The sequence below is a fragment of the Durotheca rogersii genome, assembly GCF_024521655.1.
Source record: "Durotheca rogersii strain YMJ 92031201 chromosome Unknown GGS23scaffold_3, whole genome shotgun sequence".
Taxonomy (NCBI): Eukaryota; Fungi; Ascomycota; class Sordariomycetes; order Xylariales; family Xylariaceae; genus Durotheca; species Durotheca rogersii.
In genome coordinates, this window is record NW_026251234.1 from 1,747,816 (window position 1) to 1,761,176 (window position 13,361).

Genomic DNA, 13,361 nt, shown 5'->3' on the forward strand with positions numbered 1-13,361 from the left:
TCCTTTCCTTTTTCTTTCTTTTTCGGTATACTGCGAAGCTGGATTTATCAGCTCCCCTCCGCCCAGATTCTACTCAGTTGTCTCATTAGATACAACCCCCTCTCCTCTCCACCCAGTACTCAAACTACTCTGTGTAAAATAGGTACAATTGGTCTTCGCCTTGCTTACCTCTCTTATCTCCTAGCCACTCAATCGTTAGCCTCTCTCGTGTTTCTGCTTGGTACTGCAGATCTTCCACTAGTTGAACGGTAGTTCCCGGGAGTGAGTGTTTCTTTTTGTGGTCAGAGTATTCAATTGCCTACTTCCCTGGCGCTTTCTCTGGCCGGCGGTCGATATTGTCACGTGGCTAGTTCTGAGCAATGCGTCGATTGTCGGTTTACCGGGGGGGGATGGCGGCTGACTCGCTAACTAGAAGAAAGAAAAGACAAGCTAGGTAGGAGTAGCTCTTGGCTAAAGAGCCACCAGCGGCGTAGGCCCACGTAACAGTTACCTAGGAGAATCCAGGGAATCTCTCCAGCAACTAGGCACCTCCAATAGAGAACTCTGCTCCCGACCTGGGCCCCATGTACGGATATCGCAATGGTGGAATCTCCGATGCCCTCAACTCGGACTCAATCGCAGCCTCACTTCAAGTATTATTAACAGGGACTTACCTTGATTCGAGATTCTTGGTAGCCCCCACACTCTGAACTCTGAATGGCTCCTTGAACCGTGCGGCGGTAACTACACTACCATTACCACTTATCTAGCCCACCCATGCCTCAGGTATGAGTTGATGTTGAGAGAATAGCCAGTTTTCTCGTATGATCGACTGAAGACGAAAGTGCAACCGTAGTACCGCGTAATCATAGCTGAAATCTACGCCAGTCTAGACACACAATTACCGTCTCATTTGTCAGATGCGGTTTCGTGGCTCGAGAGACAGCGGAAGAACGTAGTGTACGTGGCAAGCGACAGCAGGAGTATAATACACTATGGCCAGCTCGGAACGCATCGATTAGACTCCAAGTAACCTACATCAGTACTCAAGCGTGGGAGCAAAGCACAACCAAGTGATTAGCGCCGTGAAGGTCTACCAAATGTTGACAAGTGAGAAAGCTCCCACTACGGCTGCGATATTAGCGGTCTCTTCATACCAGATGCCAAATCGAACACGCCTACGTTAGGCACGTGGGTTAATCTGTAATGGACAGACAATGGCGGAATGGTGAGACTGATAGGACAGCTTGTCGCGGAACCTCTAGTGCACTGCGTGGAATTGTGTACGCGTAAGAAGTGCCGGCTCCTCATCGGTTGTGGCATTGCTACTATTTCAGGTGCTTGGGTGGTGGGTTAGGTACCTGAAGTGCGCTGGGACGGAGGCCCAAGGTGGGCATAACCCACGCTCCGGTTGGCTAATATGTGCTGGGGAGGGGGTGGGAGGGGGCTCTAGGGGCGGCACGGCACAGGGTAACCAGACCCATCTCAAGTCTAGGCCTCGTCGCGCGGAGCCCGCGAGATGGGATGATTGTGTGTAGCGAACGCGTATGACTATGTCCCCCTGAGTATGTAGGTAGTTCCCAGATGAGGAAACACACGGAAGTATTGAAAAGCAGAAAATATGGCCATGGATACTAGCATGTCTATGAGGTATTTATGCACGCACGTGTACCGGTATTAGGGATGTGCGTGCACCGTCGACTCCCACCGCCAAAACAACACGTAGGTAGCTGGATATGTGGGCGTGCGAAGGGGCCGAGAGGAGAGGGCGAGCATTATTCATTGGTGAGAGCCCACCGACGTATCCGGGCAATATCACACCGTCGTATATGTAGAATATCCTTATATACTCATAGAATATCCTATAGGCTTTGGCACAGTCGCGCCAGGGGAGTCTTCGTCAATACAGTAAAGTGCCGGATATTACCTACGACCGCGAGGGAGATGCAGCACCCGGTATAAATAGACCCCGCCAGGGGGGTGGTAGGCAATGCACTCAGAATCAAAACAGCAGGATTCTTGAACCGCCGACGATGCAAAACCGCGTTTCCGAGATGCCGGTGCAAGTTTGCGACGATGCTCAATGCTCGTATAGGGAAGAGACGCGACGGTGCTATTTATGCCTTCTACCACAGAGGCTCGCGGTTTCGTCGCTGCACGGCAAGACCTCTTTTCTCTCTTGATTTAGGTATGTGTAGGTGTTGATCTTTCTTGTTTACGACGCTCTCCATCCCCAATTGCATCGGGATAATATTGCTCAAGTCCGGCGACCCACCACTCTGTCAGAATCGTGACCTCGCCATCCCCGATTTCCTTCTCCTTCACATGGCTGGTCTCCTAAGCCCCGTTCCGTGACGTACTGCGTAGGGGGCCTGCGGCGGGAATGACTAGGGATTAGGGATTAGGGGCGGGAAGATGCCGGCGTGGCATCCGGGGCCCGGACCCGGCACTGTTATGGATGCCGGAATCCTCGGAAGTTTTTAATCAGACCGCTATTCCCTCGCGAAGCAGTCTCGAAGGGTCTGGCCTAAGCACCGATGGGTTAGCAAGCCTAGTTCTTCAGCAGCTTACAAAAGGGGCATTCTAATTGCCGAGACTAATAGTCCCGCTTCGTAGATCCGTAGGGCGGCTCGGCCCTCGACGGCATTCATCGATATGTCCCGAACCCCGTGTTGGCCTCGAAGCCCCTACACCCACGCATCACCTGGCGATTTTGTGCATGGGAGATCGCCTCTCCGAATCCGCCTGGGATAAAAACGGCCACGCGGCCTTGGGGTGGCCTCAGCTTGCTGCCAGCGTCGCAACGGTCTCGGATGGTCGGACGTGTCGTGGATCTCTCCCACGCTCTGCCTCCCCGCCATGACGTCTCGAACCCGTATCGCGGACGATGACATGCATGGACGAGCGCAACCGAATCCTCGCAGACTCGGTAAATATCATGTACGCACTGATCCCCCATCGTCCGCGGCTGTAGTCTGCCCGACCCTCCGCTCATCCACTGGTTGCCTTGTTGCACTCTCGTGGCCGGAGAAGCGCCACCCCAGGCTGGCCACGAAGGCGCGAGGGTGGGGGACGAATAAAAACCATCGACAACCGTATATAAGCTGCGACGGAAGCCAGTTGCTTTGAAAAGTAAACCTGATATTATCCGGGCATGGCAGCGCATCGTACAACAACCCCATCCTACAACTTCAATATGGCTCCGCTATACACGGGCAGCCCGCTCAACTTGGCCTTGATAGGCTGCGCCCTGGTAAGCTAGCTCCCCTAGCAGAGAGACTTCAACCCTCTCGACAAGAGCGGCTCGACTGATGGCGCGTATGAAGGCAACCGTCTACTTTGTCGGCAGCGCATTCTACTATCTCTTCCTACACCCTCTTCGATCCTACCCGGGCCCGCTCCTCTACCGGATCTCACGTATTCCGAAAGCGTACCGACTGATGCGGGGCGAGTTGATATTTTATATGAGAGACTTGCATGCCCAGTATGGGCCAGTCGTGCGGATCGGCCCCAATGAGCTTGCCTTCAGCGACCCTCAGGTGATTATACCTACCTGCCTCTTCCCCCCCCGACTTGCGTTGAGACATTGATAACCATCTGTAGGCATGGAAGGACATCTACGGTCATCGTGTCGGCGGCGCCCCGGATCTGCCCAAGTACGATGGCTTCTACCGCGTGATCGATAACGTCCCCAGGAGCATCATTAACGCAAAGAGAGAGGAGCACGCTTTCTTGCGTCGCCAACTAGCGCACGGTTTCTCCGAGCGGTCGATGCAGGCCCAGGAACCCATCATCGGGTCCTATGTGGACTTACTAATTGAGCGCCTCAAAGAACGGTGCGACGACGGTGCGGCCGCTCTCAACATGCGCGAATGGCTGAACTGGACGACCTTCGACGTGATAGGAGACCTGGGCTTCGGCTCCTCGTTCGGCTGCCTCGAAAAGTCCGACTACCATCCCTGGGTGAAGATCATCGCCCTCTCGGTACGGCAAATGGGCGTCTTGAACGGCTTGGCGAACGCGGGACTCCGACCCCTGATCCGGAGGGTTCTACGCATGGGTTTGACGGCTGTGACGGACCACCAGTCCTTAGTCCGTGAGAAGCTGAAGCAGAGAATGGAACTCGACTTTGAGAGACCAGATTTCATCGAGGGTCTCATTAAGAAAAAGGACGAGAACATGTTGGATTTTACCCAGGTGGCTGCAAACTCGAACGTACTTATCATTGCTGGGAGCGAGACAACCGCAACGCTGCTCAGCGGCGCCATCTATTTACTTACAGCCCACCCGGACAAGCTCGAGAGACTCGCCAACGAAGTCCGCTCCGTGTTCAGGAAGGAAGAAGAGATCACTCTCACGTCGGTCAGCAAGTTGACGTATATGTTAGCCTGTCTAAACGAGACTCTTCGCCACTACCCTCCCGTTCCCGTCGGCTTGCCCCGAGTAACGCCAAAGGGCGGCGCGCACATCCTAGGCAAGCTCGTACCGCAAGATGTAAGTTCTCTACGAAATGGTCTCCTCTCTCTTATCGGGGGGTATTAACAGCAAAACTCTCCATCAGACCATCGTAGCAGTCTGGCAGTACGCCGTCAGTCACGACGAACGTTTCTGGAAAGATCCTTTCTCCTTCTCGCCGGAACGATTTATGGGCGATCCGGCGTTCAAGAACGACCGGCTCGACGCGATGCAGCCATTTAGCCTCGGGCCGCGAAACTGCATCGGCCGCAAGTAAGTCCCGCACGCACTTCGCCCGACCTACCTCGAACACTACGTATTCTGACTTCACATCTTAGTTTGGCCTACGCTGAGATGCGCCTCATCCTGGCCAAGATCGTCTTCAACTTCGACATGAAGCTCAGCGAGGATAGCTTCCGCTGGATGGAAGATCAGGTGGCATACAGCCTATGGGATAAGCCGTCGCTCAATATTCACATGAAACCAGTTACCGCAAAGTGAGACTGAAGATTTAACCTTGACACAGTAGGTTGGGACAGGCTGTCGCTGGTAGACAGTGAACACGTACACAAGGGCCTCACTTCTCGTCAGTCGGGCACTCTAAAGTAACAAGGCGGATTTTTTACATTACCACTCATAACATCACGCAGAGATCTCCGATGGTGGGTACTAAAATGGATATCATCTCATAATTTCACCTTGATTTTCAAACCCTTCGAAGGTTGTGGATTGTTTATGGAAGTCCACGTATGGAACCGAAGTTGCTTGCTATGACAGCTGATACGAGGTAGGGAATGAGTGTAAGTTACTCATACATACGCACACATGGCTATCCAGGGTTGGACATATCGAGTCCTGATTTCCCCCCTTCGTATTCATTATGTGATCCTATTACTTATTACTTTCATCAATACCCTACTAGTTAATGATACACGCTTCAATACCATACAGCAGTTTCCACGCTTATTATTTCTGTGCACTACTGGAGAAGTTATTAATATTGACTTGGCTGTAGTAACATTTCCAACTAGGCTTTGGTTTCTTGAAATAAGCTTAGGGCCCTCTTTCCCTCGGTCCCTAGTTTCGTTCAGGGATCTTGCCGTATTCTAAACGGCGTATCGATACTCAGGGCGGCTCTCCATTCCTGGCGCGTGCGCAACCTCGCCTGAGTCAAGCTTCTTGTTGAAACGGGCGTAGTACTGACGCATCACCAAGGCCGTAATGATGAAGACGCCCTGCGTGCAGCCGACGGTAATCAGCGCCGGCCGGTAAACGGGCGCATCCTCGGCCCGGTAGATCATCGAGGAAATCACGCCGGCTAAATTCATGCCCATATAATTCAGGCCGAGCGACACGGCACGACCGGTGGTGGTGGGAGTGTTGGACGCGAGCCACGCGGGCACGATATTGCTCGGGATGAAGGTAGCGATAGTGATCAGGTACGTCAGGAAGTAGCCGACGCGAGGCTGGTGGACCAAGTCGAGAGTGCCCAGGAGAATCCAAGCGACCAGGGAGATGACTGTAGAGCCGCAAGCATACGTCGCCCGTTGTTGGTAACGGTCCGAGAGCCAGCATATCGTCACTTGGAAAACGGACGCCACCAGATTCGGCCCGACAGTGTATAAATTGGCGGTGGTAGCTTCGTTCGTGAGCCTTTTAATCATCGTCTAATATCACCGAGGGTCGTCAGTATTAAACACCCTCAACAGCAACCCTTGGGACCTACCGGGAGGAAGTTCGAGCTGCTAGCGACACCAACACCGTACATCAGGGCCATGAATGCGTAGACCCATGTCTGCCATTGCCTGAGTTGGTTCCTAGCATCCCCCCAACGGAACTTCTTGTCCTGGTCCTGGGAATCCTGCTCGAGGCGGGCCTTGGCGAGCCTAACCTCCTCCTCCGTGTACCACCGCGACTTTTCGGGACTCCGGGGAGCAAAAATGTAGAGGTAGGCTGCGACAAAAATCGTTATCGAGCCTTCGATGAGAAAGAGGTATTGCCAACCCTTGAATTCCGCACACGTTAGTCCCATCTTATCTCACATGGCCAGGGTAGGGGGGTAATTATAACATAGCATCATAGATGCCCTACCTTCAGGTTTCCCTCCCACTGAAAGACGCTCCAGGAGATCAAACCAGAGACAGCTCCCTATTTACCATGTCAGCCACGTGAAGCAAAAGAATATCTATTACTACTCACGGCGATGAACCCCATTTGGCCAATCCAGGAGACACGGAATGCCATCTCCTTCCGGGTATAGAACAAAGACAGGTAGTAAACCTCGCAGGGTTTATCTGAATTTCGTCAACACCAACGACACGAGGGCACGCAGGTAGCATAAGGGCACGATGGTTGTCTTTGGGACGTACTAGACAATCGGTCAGTTAGCGTCCAGTAGACCAGCTGGGGACAACGTGCTGGCTACGTACCAGGCTGCTTCAACGGCACCCATTACGATCCTCGTCGCCATGATATCCGCAAATGTCTTAGACGCGGCGGCGCCCATCGTGCAAGCCCCCCAGCCTAGGATCGCAAGGGGGATCACCCGGGCAGAGTTGTACTTCTTTGCCAGAATCGACCAAGGAATGTTGAAGAGAGCATAGGGGACGTAGAACAGGACGAGAAGGAGCGAGAATTGGTTGCCAACAAGTCCCAGGTCCTTCTCGATACCGTCCGTCTTCGCATTCCCAAGGTTGGCCCGGTCGAGCGTATGGGTGAAATAGGCGAGGGCTTCGGTGGTCAGGGTTAGATCACACAAGAGAACAGCAACCGAAGAGGGAATCAGGACAGTTCTCACCCAAACCCGGCATCATCAGCAAGTCCGTCTTCCTCACAAGCTTCCTCTCGGCCGCTCTATCGTTCTCGAGAGACCCGACGTCGTCCACGAACGTAGATCCGGACCGCTTCTCCTCTCTGTCGCTTCCCGCCATGATAAAGAACCAAGGGTGTAGTATGATACAGCAACGTCACCTGTAAATATTACGACGGGCATCAGATAGCGTGGAAGCAAGCCTACGTGTTAGGAGTAACGAACACGATGCTCATATAGCTACCTTTATCTATATATAGGTATATGCTCGTTTCTTATCTAATATCTCGAAGATATCAAGCAGACGTTGGAATGCCCACCTTCGATGCAATGCCGCCTCGAGACTCCCTGCCCGCAGTTCGTGCTGTCTGAATTGCGTGATAGCTAACTATCGTATCTTCCCTACATCGAGCTGTACAGTAATATAGCGATTCGCGAGGAAATCAGAGGGCAAAGGGCCGAGAGTCCAAGGGTCTAGGTAGGAGTGAGCTTCTGCTGCCAAGGCACACAAGTCGTATGTTGGCGGACTTAGTCTCGAGCTGCAGCTCGATCCGGGCTTACCCGATGGCCGGTTCGGAGGCGTCCTCCCGAAGAAGTGAAGTATATAAGACCCGTGCCTCATCCGTCAGGCACGGGTTTTTCTCGAGGTAAGAAAACCGCAGAACCAACATGATGGGAACACGACCTCCTCGATAGGGGCCCGGTTTTTCCCATGGACGGCCTCCCCCCTAAGCCGAAGCCAAGCCTAGTCCCCCGCACAACTGTCGAAGTCGCTCGTGAGGCGATGCAGGGATAGCATGGCGTCAGTCACCTGGGCGGTGTGGGGGAGCACTTGGACGAACGACTAGACGAGCAGTCGAGAGGAGAAAATGGACTGTCGAGTTGCGTGCTACGAGCTAGCGAAAGATCAGTGTCTATGGCCACGATGGCGGCGTGCGCGGCCAAGACGAAATACTCGACCAGCCGGACGAAGCGACTCCGAACTACGACGACAGACTAGCATCGGCTGCGGGGCCAGAACTCCATGCCGTTCGGGCATGGATTCCCGATAGGCCCCCCGACATCGCAGACCTCGAAACTAAAGCTAGGCCGAGAAGACACGACGAGATTTTGGCGGCCATTGCGATGTTGATCCCCCTCTCTGCTACTTCAGGGCCTTGATCCAGTGCGTGTCCCGTGCGAGGGTTTCCGAACAATAGGTATCTATCGAAGCCATGGCTGACGTGACAGCCAGCGCCGAGACCGACCCGACGCGAGATGTTCCTCTGCGGACACCGCCGGCAGGCCGACCAGCGGGGGAGGAGGCGGAGGCTCCGAACGAAGGCGCCCTCGTCGTCCACCCCGAGGCCTCGCCGCCTGGCTGGTTGCGGCGCTGGCGACACGCCTTGGTCGCGGTCGGGTTCGCTGTTCTGATCGCCCCTTTCGCGTCGCTGGGAAGCTGGTTCCAGCCGGCGGAGGCACCCATCGAACCTACCGACTACGCTCTACGCACGAAGCGCGTCCTAGCAACTACGCCGCTCATAGACGGCCACAACGACTTCCCGTGGCTGCTCCGCGTCGAGCTGCACAACCGCATCTACGACGGCAGATATGACCCGGGTCAGCGCCTGCTCGGCCACACGGACATCGGCCGCATGAGGAAAGGCATGATGGGCGGCCAGTTCTGGAGCGTACATGTCAAGTGCGACGCGGCCCAGAAGCACTTCGAGGATCCGTCTGTAAGCCCCCCCCCCCCCAATATCCGTCTACCTAAAGCGTTCCGGAGGGGGGCGCATGAATGCTAAGGCGGGGCCCGCGTCGCTGTTAGTGGATCGTGCGCGATACGCTGGAGCAGATCGACGTGGCGAAGCGATTTATCGCCGAGTCGCCGGACGTCTTCGCGTACTGCGGGACGGCGGCGTGCGCGCGCGCCGCCTTCCGGAGCGGCCGCATCGCCAGCATGCTAGGCATCGAGGGCGGGCACCAGCTGGGCGGCTCGCTAGCCGCCGTGCGCCAGGCGTACGAGCTAGGCGTGCGCTACATCACGACGACGCATAACTGCGACAACGCCTGGGCTACGTCGGCCTCGACCGTAGCGCGCGGCTACCCCGACCGCGGCCTTACGCCGCTAGGCGCCGCCTACGTCCGCGAGATGAACCGCCTCGGCATGATGATCGACCTCTCGCACGTCTCGCACCAGACCATGCGGGACGTCCTGTCGGTTACCCGCGCCCCCGTAATCTTCTCCCACTCCGGCGCCTACGCCGTAACCGCGCATCTGCGGAACGTGCCGGACGACGTGCTCCGGGGCCTCCGCCAGAACGGCGGCATCGTGATGGCCGTGTTCGTAAACCGCTTCTTAAATATGCAGGACCCGAGCGCCGCGACCATTCACGATGTCGTCGATCACATCTGGCACTTGGCTTCGGTAGTCGGCTGGGACCATGTGGGCCTCGGGTCCGACTTCAGCGGAACCCCGTTCACGCCGAGCGGCCTCGAGGTAAATCTCTCTTTATTATTCCTCGCCCGCGCCGCCTACCCCTAACTAACGAAACCTGCGCGCTGCACTTTCAGGACGTGTCGAAGTATCCCGACTTAATCGAGCTTCTGATGGCCAGGGGGGCTACGGACGACCAGATCAGGCTCTTGGCAGGCGACAACCTACTCCGGGTGTGGGAGTCTATCCAGGGCCGGGCCCGCGAGATCCAGGCCGAGGGTGGCAAGCCCGTCGAGGAGGAGTGGGAGGGGCGGCAGTGGCACAAGGGCTACAAGAACTCGCCCTACATGTATCGGGAGACCCGCAAGAGGGCGGCTAGGGAGGACTGGGGCCAGCCCGACCAGTTCAACGTCGACAAGTCCGGGAAGCACAGGGCCGCAGTCAAGGCCGAGAAGGACGTGTGAGGCTATTCGCGGGCAGAGACTCTCTCGCGTGTCTAGCTACCCGACAGGCTGTCTTCTAGGGGGCAAAAAACCTGAGTCATGTCCGTAGTTCTACCTACGCAACAGATGTCTTGGCTCTGCAGCGTCTCCGTCTTGGTCGGGGCGGATATCTGCGGTGAGGTCGTCAACGATCCACCGCATCACGCAATTCGAGGCCGTACCTATCGAAGACAGCTAGATTCCTACCTGTAGTAGCCTGCCTTCTGGCAGTAGCAGTAGCGCGATACTACTTCTAGCACTGATGCCGTAGGCACCTATGCTGTACAGCGGGAGCGGCGGTAAGCGAACAAGCAACCACATCATCGGCTACGGGGACCCGAAGAACCGGCAAGGTCGTATCCGACACCCAAGCGTTCGGGCTTTCGGGCTTCCTCGCGTTACTTAGACGTAGGGTAAAGCCCCCGCGGCCGATCCCTCGCCGAGTCATCCAGGGTCTAGGGTTAGAGCAGACAGAAGCGGTTTAACCAGAATCGCGGCGCAGTGCGCTAACATAGGCGAGTCGAGATGCGCGCCAGGCTACGCATCTCCTGCCGGCAACACGACCTCATTACAATCCCCCGTCAGCGATTGGCTTCCCCCCTCCCCAGGCGTCCATCGCCCAGTTGTCTCATTCATGAGGGGGGATTGCGTGAACCGAATCCGGCTGGGGAGGCGACGCTGCGTTAGATGATCTTCTGAGGCGCCTCAGGCCCGTCTTCACCCATCCACCCCCCTCACCGGAGTCATGTATCAGACGGCCTGGTATTCTTCTCTACGTACATATGTAGGCATGGTAGACAGGCAGCATGATAGCGCCTGCATATACCACGTGTGAGTACACCTACATATATACCCCATGTGAATGTATGCATGCCTTAATTCCTCACTCCCCGCCTCTCCGTCTCACTCTCCCCCGTCTTCGTCGTCTGCAATCATAATCGGGCTATCTCCTCCCGCAAGGAGATGGCTGTCCTCCCTGCGTCATTGGAGGACCTTCCGGCCTTCGACCTCGCGTTCCTCAGCTTGCTAGCCAAACTGCTATTCTTCACCCCGACAGCCTTCTTAGCCATCTACGTCCTGCTCAATGAGGTAGTCCGATTACGAGCTCGGATCCCAAAGCTGCCGGGACCATGGGGCTACCCGCTGGTGGGGAGTCTTCCGTCGCTGCGCGGCACCGCGACCTCGGACGAGTATAGAATTGTACGTAGGTAGTTAGTTCCTAGTCGTGACGCGCCCCTCCTGCTCCTACAGCCTACGCGGGAAGCTCCAACATGGTTTCGTCGACTTTCTTTTCCACGATCCCATAAACTCGCCGCACCGGAAGCTCCTTCAGCTCCCGGGCACTCCCACTCCGGCAGGGAAATGTGGACTGATTCCTGTGACTAGTGGGCCCAACGCTACGGCGACGTGTTCCAGGTACAGCTCGGAAACGTTCCGGCCGTCATCGTGAACACCGCCGCAGCGGCCCGCACCCTCTTCATCAGTCAGCGCGAGGCGACGAACTCGCGACCCGTCTTCTACGTGCTTCACAAGCAGGTGCAGCAGGGCCGCCCCGTAATGAGCATAGGGACCAGCCCGTGGGACGAGAGCTGCAAGCGGCGGCGCAAGGTCGCCGCCACGGCTCTCAACAAGACCAGCACGGAGAGTTATTACCCGGTACGTGCGTGTTCTTGTGCGATCCGTGCTCGGTTCCCTAACTTCGGCCCGACAGATTCTAGACCTCGAATCTCGGGCCTTCATTCTGGACATCCTGTCTAGCTGCAAGGGAGGCAAGGCCTCTGTTGACGTGCTCGACCTGACGCGCAAATTTGCCCTGAACCTCAGCTTAACGCTGGCCTACGGTACTCGGTGAGTAGCGCTGCTCCTCCTGCCGCTGCAGCTCCGGCTGCCTTGCCGAAACGCGGGGAGGCTGACAACGTGCGATGTGTGCGCGCAGCGTCGAGGATGTCAAGGACCTACACCGGGACCTGGTGATCTCCGAGATCCTCTACATCGAGGACGAGATCTCCAAGTTCCGGAACCCGACGAGCAACTTCTCCAACTACATCCCCCTGCTCCGGCCCCTGAACACGATCGCCGGCTGGGTTGGGCGGCGCGGCGGCTCCCACATGGCCGACGTGGGGAAGCGGCGGTACGCGTACCACAACGTCTTGCAGGAGAAGCTGCGGCGGGACATCGCCGACGGCGTCGACCGCCCTTGCATCCAGGGCAACGTCCTCAAGGACCCCGAGAGCAAGGGCCTCACCGAGGGCGAGCTGCTCAGCATCGGCCTCAGCATGCTCGCCGGCGCCGACACCACCAAGCGTTCGCTGATGTGGGCCATCCTCTTGCTAGCTCACCGCCAGGACATCCAGGAGAAAGCATACCAGGCCATCCAGGCTACCGATCCCGACCTGCTCGGATCCCCCCACGCCTCGCACTCCAGGGTCGAATACGTAGAGGCTTTCACCAAGGAAGTCGGCCGTTACTTCGTCGTCCAGCGGTTGGCACTGCCCAAGGCCACGTATTCCGAGGTTCATTGGAAAGGCGCAACCATCCCGCCCAACACGCTGCTATTCCTCAATGCATGGGCGTGCGCGCGAGGTGAGTGGGGCATGCATTCCTTTTTCTCGTCTCTCCTCGTCCCCGACTCGTAGCCATGCGCGGGCCTTCTCTCGCTGACGCGGCCCCGCCCACTCCTCCAGATCCCGCCGTGTTCTCGGACCCCAACGCGTTCGCGCCGGAGCGCTGGATGGACGGCGACCAGACGGCGAACCGGCACCAGTACGCCTTCGGCATCGGCGGACGCATGTGCGTGGCGAGCCACGTCGCGACCAAGGCGCTGTACGCCGTCTTCCTTCACCTCGTTGCCCACTTCCAAATCCTGCCGGCAGAGGAGACGATGGACCCGATCGTCGCAGATCCCATAGAGGGCCTCCTGACGAGGGAGAACCCCATCGCGGGACCCAAGGCTAGGACGGTGCGGTTCATTCCTCGGAATGCTGAGGTTACGAAACGGATGCTATCCTCAGTGCTGTAAAGGGTAACCAGTGAGATACCGCGCATGATACATGATATAGAGACGGAGAAAATTACTGAAATATGTACTATACCTACTGTTGTTAAGTTCACGTCAATGCGAGGCTTCAAGAGGCGCTCCCGCGGGAAGCGAACGTTGGTCTGGAGACATAACATGCGCCAAATAATGGCAAGAGAAGGTGTATGATATAAAGGTCGTACG

General features: G+C 56.6%; 4 protein-coding genes across 4 annotated transcripts; 3 read left to right on the forward strand and 1 right to left on the reverse strand.

The window, feature by feature from the left end:
* The first annotated feature begins 2,988 nt into the window (after positions 1-2,988).
* GGS23DRAFT_290885 (cytochrome P450 ClCP1) lies at positions 2,989-5,097 on the forward strand. Its single transcript, XM_051512639.1, has 5 exons — positions 2,989-3,232; positions 3,306-3,518; positions 3,583-4,473; positions 4,541-4,707; positions 4,773-5,097. Exons 1-5 carry the CDS (start codon positions 3,134-3,136, stop codon positions 4,933-4,935), a joined length of 1,533 nt encoding a protein of 510 aa, XP_051375531.1. The 5' UTR covers positions 2,989-3,133; the 3' UTR covers positions 4,936-5,097.
* A 443-nt stretch (positions 5,098-5,540) lies between these two features.
* GGS23DRAFT_603042 (MFS general substrate transporter) lies at positions 5,541-7,364 on the reverse strand (the record flags this gene model as incomplete). The annotated part of the gene is made up of 6 exons (XM_051519423.1): positions 5,541-6,101; positions 6,161-6,439; positions 6,526-6,582; positions 6,634-6,714; positions 6,860-7,164; positions 7,232-7,364. The coding sequence occupies 6 exons, from the start codon at positions 7,362-7,364 to the stop codon at positions 5,541-5,543; spliced, it is 1,416 nt and encodes a 471-aa protein (XP_051375532.1).
* A 977-nt stretch (positions 7,365-8,341) lies between these two features.
* Positions 8,342-10,168, forward strand: GGS23DRAFT_615458 (membrane dipeptidase-domain-containing protein). Its single transcript, XM_051520715.1, has 3 exons — positions 8,342-8,961; positions 9,051-9,722; positions 9,797-10,168. The coding sequence occupies exons 1-3, from the start codon at positions 8,458-8,460 to the stop codon at positions 10,121-10,123; spliced, it is 1,503 nt and encodes a 500-aa protein (XP_051375533.1). The 5' UTR covers positions 8,342-8,457; the 3' UTR covers positions 10,124-10,168.
* Positions 10,169-10,580: 412 nt separating this feature from the next.
* Positions 10,581-13,300, forward strand: GGS23DRAFT_290977 (cytochrome P450). Its single transcript, XM_051512640.1, has 5 exons — positions 10,581-11,341; positions 11,528-11,797; positions 11,853-11,989; positions 12,078-12,724; positions 12,826-13,300. The coding sequence occupies exons 1-5, from the start codon at positions 11,105-11,107 to the stop codon at positions 13,158-13,160; spliced, it is 1,626 nt and encodes a 541-aa protein (XP_051375534.1). The 5' UTR covers positions 10,581-11,104; the 3' UTR covers positions 13,161-13,300.
* Positions 13,301-13,361: the final 61 nt, after the last annotated feature.

What these genes read in the sequence shown, in the direction of transcription:
- GGS23DRAFT_290885 (XM_051512639.1), top strand. Translation starts at nt 3,134, where the DNA reads ATGGCAGCGCATCGTACAACAACCCCATCCTACAACTTCAATATGGCT. An exon ending in GCAAGCTCGTACCGCAAGAT is followed by an intron (nt 4,474 to 4,540) that starts GTAAGTTCTCTA and finishes ACTCTCCATCAG; the next exon opens with ACCATCGTAGCAGTCTGGCA. An exon ending in CGAAACTGCATCGGCCGCAA is followed by an intron (nt 4,708 to 4,772) that starts GTAAGTCCCGCA and finishes TTCACATCTTAG; the next exon opens with TTTGGCCTACGCTGAGATGC.
- GGS23DRAFT_615458 (XM_051520715.1), top strand. Translation starts at nt 8,458, where the DNA reads ATGGCTGACGTGACAGCCAGCGCCGAGACCGACCCGACGCGAGATGTT. An exon ending in AGCACTTCGAGGATCCGTCT is followed by an intron (nt 8,962 to 9,050) that starts GTAAGCCCCCCC and finishes CGTCGCTGTTAG; the next exon opens with TGGATCGTGCGCGATACGCT. An exon ending in TCACGCCGAGCGGCCTCGAG is followed by an intron (nt 9,723 to 9,796) that starts GTAAATCTCTCT and finishes CTGCACTTTCAG; the next exon opens with GACGTGTCGAAGTATCCCGA.
- GGS23DRAFT_290977 (XM_051512640.1), top strand. Translation starts at nt 11,105, where the DNA reads ATGGCTGTCCTCCCTGCGTCATTGGAGGACCTTCCGGCCTTCGACCTC. An exon ending in GCACGGAGAGTTATTACCCG is followed by an intron (nt 11,798 to 11,852) that starts GTACGTGCGTGT and finishes TCGGCCCGACAG; the next exon opens with ATTCTAGACCTCGAATCTCG. An exon ending in ACGCTGGCCTACGGTACTCG is followed by an intron (nt 11,990 to 12,077) that starts GTGAGTAGCGCT and finishes GTGTGCGCGCAG; the next exon opens with CGTCGAGGATGTCAAGGACC.